Source organism: Tachypleus tridentatus, chromosome 6, assembly GCF_004210375.1.
Source record: "Tachypleus tridentatus isolate NWPU-2018 chromosome 6, ASM421037v1, whole genome shotgun sequence".
Classification (NCBI taxonomy): domain Eukaryota; kingdom Metazoa; phylum Arthropoda; class Merostomata; order Xiphosura; family Limulidae; genus Tachypleus; species Tachypleus tridentatus.
The window spans coordinates 168881787-168896948 of NC_134830.1; the positions used below are offsets into that span (position 1 = coordinate 168881787).

Here is a 15162-nt window from a genome sequence, read left to right on the forward strand (position 1 = left end):
TCTAGCACATAAAGTATATTGTGGAAGTAGACTTATAAGCTAATAATATTTTATAAATCCATATAAATTTTAAATGATATACACAAAATGAACAGAAAATAACATTACTACAAGAAACAAGTAAAATAAATTATGACCTGCTACTACATTGATACACAAAGTCTATTAAAATGACAACTTAAAGTAATTTTATTTCAGTTGTTCAAACTTTGTGTTAAAGTTGACTTAAAATATATTATAATATTAACGTTCTATAATCTAAACTTGCTTACAGATTGTGACATCACGGTGTAACTACTTTTTCCACCAGTTGAAGAATAAGGGCTTTGAGATGGAACACTTGGGTGGGCTGCAACAAATAGCTGAGGGTACACAGACTGTGCTAAAGCCTGTTACGATGTTGAATAATATTAACTGAACTTGAAAACAAATCAAAATCTACACACTTTCCTAAAATTTCAACAGTCTATTAACTTTCATTAGAAAGTTAAGCTTTACTCTGTGAATACAATGACAATAATATAATTCACAGTTTCATACAACTTTGATTTCAAATAAAATTACTGCAAGTGAAAATCCTCTTCAAAAAATTCCCTTTTCAGTCATCATCGTGCACTCATGCAAATAACTGGGTCGTTGTTTATGTATTCTTGTTTTACTATAGCTTACATAATTAATACCAGATAGTGCATCACTCAGAAACTTTAAGAAATTCTGCTTAGAAGTCACCTTATTATTGCTATTTTCTTGTAATTAGGAAACTTAAGTCACATTACTTTGATGTTGAGTTATTCCATGTGGTTTGAGCTGTCTTAATTACAAAAATTACATATATTTTTAGAAGTTATAAATGGTGTGTTTAAATATGAAATATATTAATTTGTGTTTGCTGCTTTATGAAACTTTTATTTACACATGGACACTAAATATTTTTTTACAATACAAATTTTAAGTTGGGAGGTCAAACAAGTGTTTTCAGGGTGTGTGATAAAATGAATATTAAATATTCATAAATTTACATGTAATTCACTTGGGTATTTTGAACTAACACATGGAATTTTGAAATAACTTTGAATTAATGCAGCAAAAAAACTGTGAGATTAAAATAATGTATTAACTGGTTTAAATTCTTTTTTATTACCGAGATTAATTATTCCGTCCTAACAAATTAAAACAAAGTGTTAGCTGGTTTACATTTTACAGTTACCTGGGTTGTTTAGTTATTCAGTTCAAACAAGGTTAGGTACTGTATTAGGTAGTTTACATTTTACAGTTACCTGGGTTGTTTAGTTATTCAGTTCAAACAAGGTTAGGTACTGTATTAGGTAGTTTACATTTTACAGTTACCTGGGTTGTTTAGTTATTCAGTTCAAACAAGGTTAGGTACTGTATTAGGTAGTTTACATTTTACAGTTACCTGGGTTGTTTAGTTATTCAGTTCAAACAAGGTTAGGTACTGTATTAGGTAGTTTACATTTTGCAGTTACCTGGGTTGTTTAGTTATTCAATTCAAACAAGGTTAGGTACTGTATTAGGTAGTTTACATTTTACAGTTACCTGGGTTGTTTAGTTATTCAGTTCAAACAAGGTTAGGTACTGTATTAGGTAGTTTACATTTTACAGTTACCTGGGTTGTTTAGTTATTCAGTTCAAACAAGGTTAGGTACTGTATTAGGTAGTTTACATTTTACAGTTACCTGGGTTGTTTAGTTATTCAGTTCAAACAAGGTTAGGTACTGTATTAGGTAGTTTACATTTTACAGTTACCGGGTTGTTTAGTTATTCAGTTCAAACAAGGTTAGGTACTGTATTAGGTAGTTTACATTTTACAGTTACCTGGGTTGTTTAGTTATTCAGTTCAAACAAGGTTAGGTACTGTATTAGGTAGTTTACATTTTACAGTTACCTGGGTTGTTTAGTTATTCAGTTCAAACAAGGTTAGGTACTGTATTAGGTAGTTTACATTTTACAGTTACCCGGGTTGTTTAGTTATTCAATTCAAACAAGGTTAGGTACTGTATCAGGTAGTTTACATTTTGCAGATTACCTTGACTGTTTCAGCTATTCATTTCCCACAAGTTAAACTGATGCATTAGCTAACAAAACTGCTTTAATTTACTGACTGACTACAGTTTGGTGAATAAATTTCAATGTCTGTTTAATAACAGGTTTGACAAATAAATTAATATGTTTGTTTTTTCGGAGTTAACTGCTAAGTTCAATTGAACACAACTTACTGAATCAAATGAAGTGTGTTGTTTGTTCATTAAGTTTGTTTACTGATTATAAAAGCAATGGACTATCAATTCTTTTTTCAGTACTTTAAATACTGATTGGTTCACCAAAAATATTGGGTTGAGGAATAATTCGTGAGCGTTTTTTCAAGTTAAAAAAACATATTCATAAATGAAATGCTTTCGCAAAATAATTCATGTCATTTGATAGATAATTTTTTGCTCTAATAGATGGTGTGTTTGATTTTCATATGTCTTTAATTTTTGCTTTCATTTTCAGCTCATTAAATGGAATGTCAAGTGGACAAAATCGAGCATTTTCGACACCATCTGCTTTTCGCATTTAATTTCTTGCAATTTCGTTTAAAACAATGCATACTGTATACCTAGGTATTACATGAAATAAAGTATCATAATAAATGTTTTGGGTGTAATGTGTTCATGTATTGAAGTATTGTATAGTCTTGCATGTAATGCTTGAATGAAATTATTTAAAAGTGCTCACGAATTATTCCTCAACCTAATATAATAATGTTTTGGAGGATTTAGATATACATATTGACTTTAATCCTAGGTAAAGTTCCATTGCATTGCAAATAACTTCTTGTATACTAGTTATGGACTCAGAAACCTAACAAATGGTGTCTTTATAAGGAAGTGGCAACAATTAGCTTGGTTAGGTGAGCTTATATATATATATATATATATATATAAAACGAAACTGCAATTATGTCTATATTATTCGCTTGTTCTTGTGACTTCAAAAAGTGTTTTACTGAAATGTGCTTACAGGTGAAATAATGAGAAACAACTGAGTTGCAAAATTTAGCAGAGAAAAAAGGTGCATTCTTAATGTTTATTTAAATTGGGTACAGATAGAGCTGTATCCTCATTTAACTAAAATTTCACACAAATATCAATATATATATACATCAGTGAGTGGTGCCAACACGAACATGTAATCTTGTCAAAAATCTAATTGTAGTCTCAACAGTAGATCCAGGTAAAACTACAAAAAACATAAATTCTTATAACTTACCCATTGGTGAACTATGAATTGGTATGTGCCACCATCATCCCTTAATTGAACTATAAACTAGTTTGTGCTACCATTATCCATTAGTGAACTATAAACTAGTTGTGCTACCATTATCCATCAGTGAACTATAAGCTAGTTTGTACTACCATTATCCATTAGTGAACTATATAAGTTAGTTTGTGCTACCACTACCCATTGGTGAACTATAAGCTAGATTGTGCTTCCATTATACAGGGTGTTCGGAAAGTCACTGTGCACTTATATATTTATTAACACACGTTTCAATATAGAATACAGAAGACAAATATAAATGAAAATTATAAACAATGTTGAAAGTGACCCCTATTGGCATCAATAGAGGATTGGATCCTTCTTATTTTCTTTCTCAACATCACTATCAGTTGCTCGCTTGAAAATATAACAACATATGATTACAAAACTTCACAGTGACTTTCCAAACACCCTGTACTTAGTGAACTATAAGCTAGTTTGTGCTGCCATTATCTATTAGTGAACTATAAGCTAGTTTGTGCTACCATTATCCATTAGTGAACTATAAGCTAGTTTGTGCTACCATTATCCATTAGTGAATTATAAGCTAGTTGTGCTACCATTATACAGGGTGTTCGGAAAGTCAATGGGCACTTATATATTTACTAACAGACATGTTTCAATATAGAATACACGAGGTAAATATGAATGAAAATTATAAACAATGTTGAAAGTGAAACCAATTGGCATCAATACAGGCTTGGATGCTTCTTATTTTGTTTCTAAACACCAGTATCAGTTGCTGGCTTGAAAATATAATAACATATGATTACAAAACTGCACAGTGACTTTCCAAACACTTTGTACATTAGTGAACTATAAGCTAGTTTGTGCTACCATTATTGATTAGTGAATTATAAACAAGTTGTGCTACCATTATGCATTAGTGAACTATATAAGCTAGTTTGTGCTACCATTATCCATTAATGAACTATAAACTAATTGTGCTACCATTATCCATTAGTGAACTATATAAGCTAATTTGTGCTACCATTATACATTACTGAGCTATATAAGCTAGTTTGTGCTACCATTACCCATTAGTAAACTATATAAGCTAGTTTGTACTACCATTATCCATTAGTGAACTATATAAGCTAGTTTGTGCTACCATTATCCATTAGTGAACTATAAGCTAGTTTGTGCTACCATTATCCATTAGTGAACTATAAGCTAGTTTGTGCTACCATTATCCATTAGTGGACTATATAAGCTAGTTTGTGCTACCATTATCCATTAGTGAATTATAAGCTAGTTTGTGCTACCATTATCCATTAGTGTATAAAAGTCAATGTGCACTTATATATTTATTAACAGACATGTTTCAATATAGAATACACGAGGTAAATATGAATGAAAATTATAAACAATGTTGAAAGTGAAACCAATTGGCATCAATACAGGCTTGGATGCTTCTTATTTTGTTTCTAAACACCAGTATCAGTTGCTGGCTTGAAAATATAATAACATATGATTACAAAACTGCACAGTGACTTTCCAAACACTTTGTACATTAGTGAACTTTTAGCTAGTTTGTGCTACCATTATTGATTAGTGAATTATAAACAAGTTGTGCTACCATTATGCATTAGTGAACTATATAAGCTAGTTTGTGCTACCATTATCCATTAGTGAACTATAAGCTAGTTTGTGCTACCATTATCCATTAGTGAACTATATAAGCTAATTTGTGCTACCATTATACATTACTGAGCTATATAAGCTAGTTTGTGCTACCATTATCCATTAGTGAACTATATAAGCTGGTTTGTGCTACCATTATACATTAGTGAACTATATAAGCTGGTTTGTGCTACCATTATACATTAGTGAACTACAAGCTAGTTTGTGCTACCATTATAAATTACTGAGCTATATAAGCTAGTTTGTGCTACCATTATCCATTAGTGAACTATAAGCTAGTTTGTGCTACCATTATCCATTAGTGAACTATAAGCTAGTTTGTGCTACCATTATCCATTAGTGAACTATAAGCTAGTTTGTGCTACCATTATCCATTAGTGAACTATAAGCTAGTTTGTGCTACCATTATCCATTAGTGAACTATAAGCTAGTTTGTGCTACCAGTATCCATTAGTGAACTATAAGCTAGTTTGTGCTACCATTATCCATTAGTGAACTATAAGCTAGTTTGTGCTACCATTATCCGTTAGTGAACTATAAGCTAGTTTGTGCTACCACTACCCATTAGTGAACTATAAGCTAGTTTTTGCTACCATTATCCATTAGTGAACTATAAGCTAGTTTGTGCTACCATTATCCATTAGTGAACTATAAGCTAGTTTGTGCTACCATTATCCATTAGTGAACTATAAGCTAGTTTGTGCTACCATTATCCATTAGCAGACTATATAAGCTAGTTTGTGCTACCATTATCCATTAGTGAACTATAAGCTAGTTTGTGCTACCAATATCCATTAGTGAACTATAAGCTAGTTTGTGCTACCATTATCCATTAGTGAACTATAAGCTAGTTTGTGCTACCAGTATCCATTAGTGAACTATAAGCTAGTTTGTGCTACCATTATCCATTAGTGAACTATATAAGCTAATTTGTGCTACCATTATACATTACTGAGCTATATAAGCTAGTTTGTGCTACCATTATCCATTAGTGAACTATAAGCTAGTTTGTGCTACCATTATCCATTAGTGAACTATATAAGCTAGTTTGTGCTACCATTATCCATTAGTGAACTATATAAGCTAGTTTGTGCTACCATTATATATTAGTGAACTATAAACTAGTTGTGTTACCATTATCCATTAGTGAACTATAAGCTAGTTTGTGCTACCATTATCCATTAGTGAACTATAAGCTAGTTTGTGCTACCATTATCCATTAGTGAACTATAAGCTAGTTTGTGCTACCATTATCCATTAGTGAACTATAAGCTAGTTTGTGCTACCATTATCCATTAGTGAACTATAAGCTAGTTTGTGCTACCATTATCCATTAGTGAACTATAAGCTAGTTTGTGCTACCATTATCCATTAGTGAACTATAAGCTAGTTTGTGCTACCATTATCCATTAGTGAACTATAAGCTAGTTTGTGCTACCATTATCCATTAGTGAACTATAAGCTAGTTTGTGCTACCATTATCCATTAGTGAACTATAAGCTAGTTTGTGCTACCATTATCTATTACTGAGCTATATAAGCTAGTTTGTGCTACCATTATCCATTAGTGAACTATAAGCTAGTTTGTGCTACCATTATCCATTAGTGAACTATAAGCTAGTTTGTGCTACCATTATCCATTAGTGAACTATAAGCTAGTTTGTGCTACCATTATCCATTAGTGAACTATAAGCTAGTTTGTGCTACCATTATCCATTAGTGAACTATAAGCTAGTTTGTGCTACCATTATCCATTAGTGAACTATAAGCTAGTTTGTGCTACCATTATCCATTAGTGAACTATAAGCTAGTTTGTGCTACCATTATCCATTAGTGAACTATAAGCTAGTTTGTGCTACCATTATCCATTAGTGAACTATAAGCTAGTTTGTGCTACCATTATCCATTAGTGAACTATAAGCTAGTTTGTGCTACCATTATCCATTAGTGAACTATAAGCTAGTTTGTGCTACCATTATCCATTAGTGAACTATAAGCTAGTTTGTGCTACCATTATCCATTAGTGAACTATAAAGTTTGTGCTACCATTAGTGAACTTTGTGCTACCATTATCCATTAGTGAACTATAAGCTAGTTTGTGCTACCATTATCCATTAGTGAACTATAAGCTAGTTTGTGCTACCATTATCCATTAGTGAACTATAAGCTAGTTTGTGCTACCATTATCCATTAGTGAACTATAAGCTAGTTTGTGCTACCATTATCCATTAGTGAACTATAAGCTAGTTTGTGCTACCATTATCCATTAGTGAACTATAAGCTAGTTTGTGCTACCATTATCCATTAGTGAACTATAAGCTAGTTTGTGCTACCATTATCCATTAGTGAACTATAAGCTAGTTTGTGCTACCATTATCCATTAGTGAACTATAAGCTAGTTTGTGCTACCATTATCCATTAGTGAACTATAAGCTAGTTTGTGCTACCATTATTCCATTAGTGACCATTACTAGTAAGCTAGTTTGTGCTACCATTATCCATTAGTGAACTATAAGCTAGTTTGTGCTACCATTATCCATTAGTGAACTATAAGCTAGTTTGTGTTACCATTATCCATTAGTGAACTATATAAGCTAGTTTGTGCTACCATTAGTGAACTATAAGCTAGTTTGTGTTACCATTATCCATTAGTGAACTATAAGCTAGTTTGTGCTACCATTATCCATTAGTGAACTATAAGCTAGTTTGTGCTACCATTATCCATTAGTGAACTATAAGCTAGTTTGTGCTACCATTATCCATTAGTGAACTATAAGCTAGTTTGTGCTACCATTATCCATTAGTGAACTATAAGCTAGTTTGTGCTACCATTATCCATTAGTGAACTATAAGCTAGTTTGTGCTACCATTATCCATTAGTGAACTATAAGCTAGTTTGTGCTACCATTATCCATTAGTGAACTATAAGCTAGTTTGTGCTACCATTATCCATTAGTGAACTATAAGCTAGTTTGTGCTACCATTATCCATTAGTGAACTATAAGCTAGTTTGTGCTACCATTATCCACTTAGTTTGTGATTATCCATTAGTGAACTAAGCTAGTTTGTGCTACCATTATCCATTAGTGAACTATAAGCTAGTTTGTGCTACCATTATCTATTACTGAGCTATATAAGCTAGTTTGTGCTACCATTATCCATTAGTGAACTATAAGCTAGTTTGTGCTACCATTATCTATTAGTGAACTATAAGCTAGTTTGTGCTACCATTATCCATTAGTGAACTATAAGCTAGTTTGTGCTACCATTATCCATTAGTGAACTATAAGCTAGTTTGTGCTACCATTATCCATTAGTGAACTATAAGCTAGTTTGTGCTACCATTATCCATTAGTGAACTATAAGCTAGTTTGTGCTACCATTATCCATTAGTGAACTATAAGCTAGTTTGTGCTACCATTATCCATTAGTGAACTATAAGCTAGTTTGTGCTACCATTATCCATTAGTGAACTATAAGCTAGTTTGTGCTACCATTATCCATTAGTGAACTATAAGCTAGTTTGTGCTACCATTATCCATTAGTGAACTATAAGCTAGTTTGTGCTACCATTATCCATTAGTGAACTATAAGCTAGTTTGTGCTACCATTATCCATTAGTGAACTATAAGCTAGTTTGTGCTACCATTATCCATTAGTGAACTATAAGCTAGTTTGTGCTACCATTATCCATTAGTGAACTATAAGCTAGTTTGTGCTACCATTATCCATTAGTGAACTATAAGCTAGTTTGTGCTACCATTATCCATTAGTGAACTATAAGCTAGTTTGTGCTACCATTATCCATTAGTGAACTATAAGCTAGTTTGTGCTACCATTATCCATTAGTGAACTATAAGCTAGTTTGTGCTACCATTATCCATTAGTGAACTATAAGCTAGTTTGTTATCCATTAGTGAACTATAAGCTAGTTTGTGCTACCATTATCCATTAGTGAACTATAAGCTAGTTTGTGCTACCATTATCCATTAGTGAACTATAAGCTAGTTTGTGCTACCATTATCCATTAGTGAACTATAAGCTAGTTTGTGCTACCATTATCCATTAGTGAACTATAAGCTAGTTTGTGCTACCATTATCCATTAGTGAACTATAAGCTAGTTTGTGCTACCATTATCCATTAGTGAACTATAAGCTAGTTTGTGCTACCATTATCCATTAGTGAACTATAAGCTAGTTTGTGCTACCATTATCCATTAGTGAACTATAAGCTAGTTTGTGCTACCATTATCCATTAGTGCTACCATTATCCATTAGTGAACTATAAGCTAGTTTGTGCTACCATTATCCATTAGTGAACTATAAGCTAGTTTGTGCTACCATTATCCATTAGTGAACTATAAGCTAGTTTGTGCTACCATTATCCATTAGTGAACTATAAGCTAGTTTGTGCTACCATTATCCATTAGTGAACTATAAGCTAGTTTGTGCTACCATTATCCATTAGTGAACTATAAGCTAGTTTGTGCTACCATTATCCATTAGTGAACTATAAGCTAGTTTGTGCTACCATTATCCATTAGTGAACTATAAGCTAGTTTGTGCTACCATTATCCATTAGTGAACTATAAGCTAGTTTGTGCTACCATTATCCATTAGTGAACTATAAGCTAGTTTGTGCTACCATTATCCATTAGTGAACTATAAGCTAGTTTGTGCTACCATTATCCATTAGTGAACTATAAGCTAGTTTGTGCTACCATTATCCATTAGTGAACTATAAGCTAGTTTGTGCTACCATTATCCATTAGTGAACTATAAGCTAGTTTGTGCTACCATTATCCATTAGTGAACTATAAGCTAGTTTGTGCTACCATTATCCATTAGTGAACTATAAGCTAGTTTGTGCTACCATTATCCATTAGTGAACTATAAGCTAGTTTGTGCTACCATTATCCATTAGTGAACTATAAGCTAGTTTGTGCTACCATTATCCATTAGTGAAGCTAGTTTGTGCTACCATTATCCATTAGTGAACTATAAGCTAGTTTGTGCTACCATTATCCATTAGTGAACTATAAGCTAGTTTGTGCTACCATTATCCATTAGTGAACTATAAGCTAGTTTGTGCTACCATTATCCATTAGTGAACTATAAGCTAGTTTGTGCTACCATTATCCATTAGTGAACTATAAGCTAGTTTGTGCTACCATTATCCATTAGTGAACTATAAGCTAGTTTGTGCTACCATTATCCATTAGTGAACTATAAGCTAGTTTGTGCTACCATTATCCATTAGTGAACTATAAGCTAGTTTGTGCTACCATTATCCATTAGTGAACTATAAGCTAGTTTGTGCTACCATTATCCATTAGTGAACTATAAGCTAGTTTGTGCTACCATTATCCATTAGTGAACTATAAGCTAGTTTGTGCTACCATTATCCATTAGTGAACTATAAGCTAGTTTGTGCTACCATTATCCATTAGTGAACTATAAGCTAGTTTGTGCTACCATTATCCATTAGTGAACTATAAGCTAGTTTGTGCTACCATTATCCATTAGTGAACTATAAGCTAGTTTGTGCTACCATTATCCATTAGTGAACTATAAGCTAGTTGTGCTACCATTATCCATTGTGAACTATAAGCTAGTTTTGCTACCATTATCCATTATCCATTAGTGAACTATAAGCTAGTTTGTGCTACCATTATCCATTAGTGAACTATAAGCTAGTTTGTGCTACCATTATCCATTAGTGAACTATAAGCTAGTTTGTGCTACCATTATCCATTAGTGAACTATAAGCTAGTTTGTGCTATCCATTATCCATTAGTGAACTATAAGCTAGTTTGTGCTACCATTATCCATTAGTGAACTATAAGCTAGTTTGTGCTACCATTATCCATTAGTGAACTATAAGCTAGTTTGTGCTACCATTATCCATTAGTGAACTATAAGCTAGTTTGTGCTACCATTATCCATTAGTGAACTATAAGCTAGTTTGTGCTACCATTATCCATTAGTGAACTATAAGCTAGTTTGTGCTACCATTATCCATTAGTGAACTATAAGCTAGTTTGTGCTACCATTATCCATTAGTGAACTATAAGCTAGTTTGTGCTACCATTATCCATTAGTGAACTATAAGCTAGTTTGTGCTACCATTATCCATTAGTGAACTATAAGCTAGTTTGTGCTACCATTATCCATTAGTGAACTATAAGCTAGTTTGTGCTACCATTATCCATTAGTGAACTATAAGCTAGTTTGTGCTACCATTATCCATTAGTGAACTATAAGCTAGTTTGTGCTACCATTATCCATTAGTGAACTATAAGCTAGTTTGTGCTACCATTATCCATTAGTGAACTATAAGCTAGTTTGTGCTACCATTATCCATTAGTGAACTATAAGCTAGTTTGTGCTACCATTATCCATTAGTGAACTATAACTATAAGCTAGTTTGTGCTACCATTATCCATTAGTGAACTATAAGCTAGTTTGTGCTACCATTATCCATTAGTGAACTATAAGCTAGTTTGTGCTACCATTATCCATTAGTGAACTATAAGCTAGTTTGTGCTACCATTATCCATTAGTGAACTATAAGCTAGTTTGTGCTACCATTATCCATTAGTGAACTATAAGCTAGTTTGTGCTACCATTATCCATTAGTGAACTATAAGCTAGTTTGTGCTACCATTATCCATTAGTGAACTATAAGCTAGTTTGTGCTACCATTATCCATTAGTGAACTATAAGCTAGTTTGTGCTACCATTATCCATTAGTGAACTATAAGCTAGTTTGTGCTACCATTATCCATTAGTGAACTATAAGCTAGTTTGTGCTACCATTATCCATTAGTGAACTATAAGCTAGTTTGTGCTACCATTATCCATTAGTGAACTATAAGCTAGTTTGTGCTACCATTATCCATTAGTGAACTATAAGCTAGTTTGTGCTACCATTATCCATTAGTGAACTATAAGCTAGTTTGTGCTACCATTATCCATTAGTGAACTATAAGCTAGTTTGTGCTACCATTATCCATTAGTGAACTATAAGCTAGTTTGTGCTACCATTATCCATTAGTGAACTATAAGCTAGTTTGTGCTACCATTATCCATTAGTGAACTATAAGCTAGTTTGTGCTACCATTATCCATTAGTGAACTATAAGCTAGTTTGTGCTACCATTATCCATTAGTGAACTATAAGCTAGTTTGTGCTACCATTATCCATTAGTGAACTATAAGCTAGTTTGTGCTACCATTATCCATTAGTGAACTATAAGCTAGTTTGTGCTACCATTATCCATTAGTGAACTATAAGCTAGTTTGTGCTACCATTATCCATTAGTGAACTATAAGCTAGTTTGTGCTACCATTATCCATTAGTGAACTATAAGCTAGTTTGTGCTTCCATTATCCATTAGTGAACTATAAGCTAGTTTGTGCTACCATTATCCATTAGTGAACTATAAGCTAGTTTGTGCTACCATTATCCATTAGTGAACTATAAGCTAGTTTGTGCTACCATTATCCATTAGTGAACTATAAGCTAGTTTGTGCTACCATTATCCATTAGTGAACTATAAGCTAGTTTGTGCTACCATTATCCATTAGTGAACTATAAGCTAGTTTGTGCTACCATTATCCATTAGTGAACTATAAGCTAGTTTGTGCTACCATTATCCATTAGTGAACTATAAGCTAGTTTGTGCTACCATTATCCATTAGTGAACTATAAGCTAGTTTGTGCTACCATTATCCATTAGTGAACTATAAGCTAGTTTGTGCATTAGTGAACTATAAGCATTACCATTCCATTAGTGAACTATAAGCTAGTTTGTGCTACCATTATCCATTAGTGAACTATAAGCTAGTTTGTGCTACCATTATCCATTAGTGAACTATAAGCTAGTTTGTGCTACCATTATCCTATTAGTGAACTATAAGCTAGTTTGTGCTACCATTATCCATTAGTGAACTATAAGCTAGTTTGTGCTACCATTATCCATTAGCATTAGTGAACTATAAGCTGTGTGCTACCATTATCCATTAGTGAACTATAAGCTAGTTTGTGCTACCATTATCCATTAGTGAACTATAAGCTAGTTTGTGCTACCATTATCCATTAGTGAACTATAAGCTAGTTTGTGCTACCATTATCCATTAGTGAACTATAAGCTAGTTTGTGCTACCATTATCCATTAGTGAACTATAAGCTAGTTTGTGCTACCATTATCCATTAGTGAACTATAAGCTAGTTTGTGCTACCATTATCCATTAGTGAACTATAAGCTAGTTTGTGCTACCATTATCCATTAGTGAACTATAAGCTAGTTTGTGCTACCATTATCCATTAGTGAACTATAAGCTAGTTTGTGCTACCATTATCCATTAGTGAACTATAAGCTAGTTTGTGCTACCATTATCCATTAGTGAACTATAAGCTAGTTTGTGCTACCATTATCCATTAGTGAACTATAAGCTAGTTTGTGCTACCATTATCCATTAGTGAACTATAAGCTAGTTTGTGCTACCATTATCCTATATAAGCTAGTTTGTGCTTCCATTATCCATTAGTGAACTATAAGCTAGTTTGTGCTACCATTATCCATTAGTGAACTATAAGCTAGTTTGTGCTACCATTATCCATTAGTGAACTATAAGCTAGTTTGTGCTACCATTATCCATTAGTGAACTATAAGCTAGTTTGTGCTACCATTATCCATTAGTGAACTATAAGCTAGTTTGTGCTACCATTATCCATTAGTGAACTATAAGCTAGTTTGTGCTACCATTATCCATTAGTGAACTATAAGCTAGTTTGTGCTACCATTATCTATTAGTGAACTATAAGCTAGTTTGTGCTACCATTATCCATTAGTGAACTATAAGCTAGTTTGTGCTAGTTTGTGCTACCATTATCCATTAGTGAACTATAAGCTAGTTTGTGCTACCATTATCCATTAGTGAACTATAAGCTAGTTTGTGCTACCATTATCTATTATTAGTTTGTGCTACCATTATCCATTGTGAACTATAAGCTAGTTTGTGCTACCATTATCCATTAGTGAACTATAAGCTAGTTTGTGCTACCATTATCCATTAGTGAACTATAAGCTAGTTTGTGCTACCATTATCCATTAGTGAACTATAAGCTAGTTTGTGCTACCATTATCCATTAGTGAACTATAAGCTAGTTTGTGCTACCATTATCCATTAGTGAACTATAAGCTAGTTTGTGCTACCATTATCCATTAGTGAATATAGTGAACTATAAGCTAGTTTGTGCTACCATTATCCATTAGTGAACTATAAGCTAGTTTGTGCTACCATTATCCATTAGTGAACTATAAGCTAGTTTGTGCTACCATTATCCATTAGTGAACTATAAGCTAGTTTGTGCTACCATTATCCATTAGTGAACTATAAGCTAGTTTGTGCTATCCATTATCCATTAGTGAACTATAAGCTAGTTTGTGCTACCATTATCCATTAGTGAACTATAAGCTAGTTTGTGCTACCATTATCCATTAGTGAACTATAAGCTAGTTTGTGCTACCATTATCCATTAGTGAACTATAAGCTAGTTTGTGCTACCATTATCCATTAGTGAACTATAAGCTAGTTTGTGCTACCATTATCCATTAGTGAACTATAAGCTAGTTTGTGCTACCATTATCCATTATCTATTAGTTTGTGCTACCATTACTATATAAGCTAGTTTGTGCTACCATTATCCATTAGTGAACTATAAGCTAGTTTGTGCTACCATTATCCATTAGTGAACTATAAGCTAGTTTGTGCTACCATTATCCATTAGTGAACTATAAGCTAGTTTGTGCTACCATTATCCATTAGTGAACTATAAGCTAGTTTGTGCTACCATTATCCATTAGTGAACTATAAGCTAGTTTGTGCTACCATTATCCATTAGTGAACTATAAGCTAGTTTGTGCTATCCATTATCCATTAGTGAACTATAAGCTAGTTTGTGCTACCATTATCCATTAGTGAACTATAAGCTAGTTTGTGCTACCATTATCCATTAGTGAACTATAAGCTAGTTTGTGCTACCATTATCCATTAGTGAACTATAAGCTAGTTTGTGCTACCATTATCCATTAGTGAACTATAAGCTAGTTTGTGCTACCATTATCCATTAGTGAACTATAAGCTAGTTTGTGCTACCATTATCCATTAGTGAACTATAAGCTAGTTTG

General features: G+C 32.9%; 1 protein-coding gene across 2 annotated transcripts in view; it reads right to left on the reverse strand.

Moving 5' to 3' along the window:
* Positions 1–15162, reverse strand: part of LOC143254412 (annexin A5-like) — a 74920-nt gene that overhangs the window by 17449 nt on the left and 42309 nt on the right. For both annotated transcript variants that reach the window (XM_076509533.1, XM_076509534.1), the window contains exon 4: positions 273–389. In XM_076509533.1, the coding sequence (XP_076365648.1) occupies positions 273–389 (117 nt within the window). The remainder of the gene's footprint in view (positions 1–272; positions 390–15162) is intronic.